The sequence below is a fragment of the Etheostoma spectabile genome, chromosome 3, assembly GCF_008692095.1.
Source record: "Etheostoma spectabile isolate EspeVRDwgs_2016 chromosome 3, UIUC_Espe_1.0, whole genome shotgun sequence".
Classification (NCBI taxonomy): domain Eukaryota; kingdom Metazoa; phylum Chordata; class Actinopteri; order Perciformes; family Percidae; genus Etheostoma; species Etheostoma spectabile.
In genome coordinates, this window is record NC_045735.1 from 79,753 (window position 1) to 85,544 (window position 5,792).

Sequence of the window (5,792 nt, forward strand, 5' to 3'; positions counted from 1 at the left end):
AAAGTAGTCGTCCAAATAATTACTTGAGTAAGAGTAAAAAAGTGCTTGATGAAAAAAAACTACTCAGGTAGTGAGTAACTGTTGAGTAACGTCTGATTTATTTCTTAACACAAGCCATCACTCAGACGACAAAGACACAAAATAATCTCTTTGAAGAGTTATAGTCCACCAATCAATAAAATTAAAATTAATTTATTTACAAAATAGCTTACTTGAGAGACTTGTCACATCAAATTAGGATGGATCTGCATTGGTAAACATACCTGTATGTACCTAAAGACAAACATCCACCCTACCACAGCATAAACTACAACCCCGCTACGTCTCCTCAGTTAGAGGTTGAGTTGTTGAACCTACATCTTCCGTTGTTTTGGTAGACCCTGAACACCACCCACACTTAGCTGCTGTTTCACACTTTCCTAAAAGGTAACCATGCTTTCACAGAGGCGGGGGGGGGGGGGGGGGGGGGTCTCGTTGCCTTGGCGACGTTTTGATTATGACATCTTTGCTTTGCTACACCGTAAAGCTAACGGTTAGCTTTGCAGTTAGCTGCTAACCTGTCCTGCTGCTGAAACGAGTATGGTCACGTGATTGCACAACGACGTGTGATTGTTAAGCACAGTCACGTGTGAGACCTTCAGCGGAAGACTCTCTCTGTCAAATAGAACATTAAAACGAGACGTACGCGGTGAAAAACAATGACGCGTAGTAACGATACCGAGCTCATTGTAGCCTGATGTAGCGGAGTAAGAGTACAGTTTATTTTTTCACTAATCTACTCAAGTAAAAGTAAAAGTAGTTTATTTAAAAGTACTCCTAAAGTACAATTTTTTTCAAACTTACCTCCACGTAAATGAACGAGTAAATGTAACTCGTTACTACCCACCTCTGGTGTTTACTTGTTTGTTTGTTTTGCTTTTATTGTAGAAAATGCTGCTGCTGTAACAAGGAAATTTCCCCGCTTTGGGATGAATAAAGTATTACTTAATCTAATCTAAGCTAACGGTAGATAATGAACCAGGAGTCTCAGAGCTCACTGCTCTGTTTAAACTGGCACCACTTGCTAATAAAAACATGGAGTTTCCAGGTTGTAGTGTGTTTTCTGTAGGGATGCTGTGGTGATAACCTACCTGAGCAACACTTATGGCTGCAGCACACCTGTCCAGGGCCAGAGTAGATTCTATATACTGACCCATATGGTACAAAAAAAAAAAAACTGAATTTGTTACTGTGTTATATAATTTGTGTACAATATGTTTGACCCTGATCATGCTTTTGTAATATAAAATATATACAGGGCAATTCAAAGGGCTTTACACAAAATCAGTCAAAAAAAAACAAAAAACAGATAAAACACAAGTATAAACTGTTAAAAATAAAAACATTAAGACAGATAAAAGCCTAACCCACTTGAGACTACCTTCACACTAATTAGTCCGTGTTAGTGCTGCCTTTGGTGATCACCCTCAGTGTCTCTACCCTTCACGACTCTATTTTATCGTACGTTACCTTTAGTCTCCTTGGACTCTTCTTCACACTAATTAAGCCGATCTAGCGCTGCCTTTCGTGTCTACTTTATGACCGTCTTTGTGTGATTTTTCAGATCTTTTGACACTACACATTCACACTTTTTCTTTAAAGTGCTACCTTTCGAGTAGTTCAATTTTATTTATAGTATCAATTCATAACGAGAGTTATCTCGAGACCCTTTACAGATAGAGCAGGTCTAGACCACACTCCAGAATTTACAAGGACCCAACAGGTCTAGTAATTTCCTCCAGAGCAAGCAACAGTGCCACAGTGGTGAGGAAAAACTCCTTTTAGGCAGAAACCTGGCCCACTCCCAGGCCCAGGCTCTTGGAAGGCGTGTCTGACGTTGGGGTTAGAATGAAGAGTGGAAATAACAAAAATAGAAAAAAAATAGTAGTTTGTAGTAGTTCTTTGTAGTAGTTCATGGCATAGCAGGGAAATGTGGGCATTACAAGGCCCAGCAGGACGTAGCAGGACGTAGCAGGACGGAGCTAGGACGCTAGCAGGGAACACAGCAAGGGACGTAGCAGGACGTAGCAGGGATCAGCAAGGACGGTAGCCCGGGCGTTAGCAGGGAACAGAATGACGTAGCAGGACGTAGCGGGCGTCGTGCCGTACATAGCAGAATGACCGTAGCAGAGATCGTAGCGGGACGCGATGTAGCAGAGGCACAGCAGGACGTAGCAGGGCCAAGCAGGACGCAGCAGGACGTAGCAGGGCACAGCAGGACTTAGCAGGACGGAGAGGACGGAGGCAGGGCACAGGCTAGGACGTATTAAGGGCACAGAGGGAGTAGCAGGACGTAGCAGGACGTAGCAGGGCCAGCAGGAGTAGCAGGACCGTAGCAGGGCACAGCGGGCCATGCAGGACGTAGCGGGCACCAGCAGGACGTAGCAGGGCACAGCAGGACGTAGCAGGACGTAGCAGGGCACAGCAGGACGTAGCAAGACACAGCAGGACGTAGCAGGACGTAGCAAGATAAACATGGCATCGCAGGACGTTTAGCGGGACCATGATCCGAGGGAACATGCTGGGGAAAAAGTAGTAGTACTTGAGTAGAATATTCTCTGATTCTATATACTGACCCATATATTACACAAAAAAACGTTATTTGTTGTGTGTTGTTAAGTTTTAACAACTAAGTCAACTGAATGTGTTACTGTGATATATAATTTGTGTACAATATATTTGACCCTGATCATGCTTTGTAATAATTGCTGCTCATTATTTAGGCTATGGTAAGACCGGTTAGAAGCATCTGAGGTTTAATCCTGTAAAAACTCTTCTTCTTCTTACCCTGACTAGATAGATAGATCTGTTGATGTAATGAGTGTAGTAGACCTCAATGATACTTTTCTTTTGTATTTGACCCAAATATTATTATAGAAAGGCCTGCTTTGTTTCCTAAACACTTTCTCAAAAATCAGTCCTTTTGGAAGAGTAGAACAAGGTTTTTGGAAACTGGAGCAGCCCTTTTTTGTTTTCCTGTGTCAGTTGCAAAACAATTAGGGCCATCTCACACCCCTTAACTAAGGGGCCATCCATACGGAAACGCTTTTTGGTGTAAATGTACGTTTCGCCTCGTGTTTTGACCGATTGTCCAAACAATCCTGTAAAAGCACCGCCTGAAAACCTTTTTGAAACCTGGTCCCCGGGTGAAAAAAATTCAAAAACTCCACCCTTGCGTCTGCGTTTGGCTGGTGATGCCACATACTTGTGCATCGATGATGTCATCGCCACACCCCTCGACCTCTAGCCTTTGACCTCTGATCCCGCGACGTCTCATAACGACAACAAAGGCGGACTACATGCTGGTTTTCCTGCCTGAGATATTAGGGTTACAAGGGTCTGTTTGCAAACAATGGGCATGCAATGTCTCTTCTTCTACATATGTTGGTTGATTTTATGTAGCAGAAATAGCGCCACCTCTAGGCCGGGAATGTGAAGTAGTGTGTGGAGTCCTTTACAAATGGATCCGTTTGGATGCAAATATTCTTGAAACAATGCCAGGGAAGACGGGGTAAAAAAAGATTGTTTTGGTAAGCGTGGACGTGGCCTAAAACATGCAAGAAGAGAGAAACGGGTTTAACAAGCCTACAGATCTTCCTGCCGTTATCTAGCTACATTCAACCCAGAATGCATCACATTGTTCTGGATATGTAGTGTTAACGGCAGAAGTTGTAGTCCTGTGACACAACCTGAAAAGACATTTCTTTCTCAACCTAAAAAAAAATCTCAAAGTTTATAATGAAAACCGTCCGTTTGACCCTGGTGCCAGGACCGACAAATACTTTATTTCACCCCCAAATCCAAACGCCAAACCATTGTGTTTAATCTGCGATGAGTGTGTTGCAGTGTTTAAAAATGTTAGTAGAGGCACCACACTGAGAAAAACCTCATGTTAGGACAATATTTCCTGAGGGATCACAGGAGAGGGGCCTTCAAAATTTGATTACATTTTTCAACAGCAGCTGTACTGCAAAGGTGCCGTCATGCATCATGTTATAAAAATATTAATAATAATTCATTTATGTTATATAGAGCTTTAAAAGGTACTCAACGGCACTTTTACAAGGAAAGAACAATAACAAGATGAGTAACGGTAACAAGATCAGTATAAAAACATCAATAACAACTAGAGATGAGTAGGAAAAGGTGCAGCCAACCAGCAAAGAAACAGGATTGTGTTTTTATTACATTAATTTGTGTTGCATTAAAAATTGTCAACACGTGGTGATTTACTGGCCACTGAAAATGTGCCAAATTGCTTGTGTTTGGAATCTGGTTCGAATTAAATCTTCAATAGCATCTGTAATGAACGGTAACGTGTTGCTTTCTTGGCGTTTCATCGCTACATAATGGGTTTAGGTTCATCATATAAATAATAAAAGGTACGTACCATACTTGTTGGTCAGAGGTCACAGAGCAGCAGTGCAGGAGCTGGTGGAGTTTGTTCCTCTAGTGCAGATACCAAGCCATGCTGTGTACAACCACGTTGTTTTCATTCATTTTAACACTGTATGAAAAGGAAATATCTCAACCTTTAAACGTGTTTAGGTAATCATCACAATTTAAATTACTAAGGTATTTTTCTCATTCGTTTTGTCTAGATTTTAAATATCAGTTATGTCACTCAGAAAATATACAGTAGAGAATTCCATATATACATTTGTCGTCATTGTTGATTTAATGTACAGCATCCCCTAGAAATACACACATGTATAAATAGAAAAGTGTGTCGACAGCTGACCTTAGCTGACCTTGGCTCTCTCTGGAAAGAGGCTGGCTGAATAAAATGCTTTCCTGTCGTGTAGTTTGATGTCAAGCTGCTAACGAGGAAGGGGAACACTGACAGAGGATGGAAGGAAAACTGAGATTGAGACATTTAGTCGACAGAGACAAAGTGAAGTGGACATGATAGATGGATGAATGGATAAAGAGAGAATGAAAGAATAGATGCAAAAGGCAGAGGAAAACACGAAGGCAGAGGAATTTTTTTAACATTTTCAGTAGTAATACTGTGTCGATGCACAGGCGCCGATATCGATCTTTTACTATACATGTGTTGGTCAGTTGGTCTGCTCGACAATCCCATTTTGCAGAAATGAAATTGAAGTGATATGAACAAACAGAGAAATGTTTCTTTTTAAATAAAACAGATGACAAAGTTTCCTTTTGGGGATGTAATTTGAAATCGGGAAACATTTGAAGTTGGAAAAAAAGGGTGTAAATTACAATATATGAAAGCTTAAAGTCTCATAATTCCATCAAGCCCACACACAAAGCATAAGGTGACTCACAGCGGTTATAATCACGTTATGAAGTTCAGAAATCCAGAAAGATTAGAGTCTAAATCGAGTGTGTTTTCCTACCGGTCTCCTCGTGTCTTTATCCACAGCGGTGAACAATCGGCAAAAACTTTGTTGTCCTACATCGTCAACACTCCAAGGTATTAGAATATCCAAGGCTTGTAATCCAAAATTATCTGGTCCCCTCACAATCTTGTAGTTTCTGGCCAAGTTTTGACGTGGAGAAATCTAGATAGTTCATAATTTTTGTGTGTTGATCGCGTGTATTGTCTCACCCCAACGTGCTGCAAATTAGCCCAGCCCCTCAGCAGAACGCCTGAAGCATAAGCTTTTGAGTGATGTCTGTTGCCAGCCAATCCGTGAACGGTAACTCGAGCTGTCCTTTATGGGAGCCACAGGATTCGGAGGACAGACACGTGGGAAAGACTGAAAGTTTTAACTTCCAATTAGAAG

The 5,792-nt window shown here is 41.5% G+C and overlaps 1 protein-coding gene across 1 annotated transcript in view; it reads left to right on the forward strand.

Moving 5' to 3' along the window:
* The window catches only part of gdpd4a (glycerophosphodiester phosphodiesterase domain containing 4a), a 53,219-nt gene that overhangs the window by 1,242 nt on the left and 46,185 nt on the right, over positions 1-5,792 (forward strand). The window contains exon 2 of the mRNA XM_032509507.1: positions 5,429-5,479. Within this exon, the coding sequence (XP_032365398.1) occupies positions 5,429-5,479 (51 nt within the window). The remainder of the gene's footprint in view (positions 1-5,428; positions 5,480-5,792) is intronic.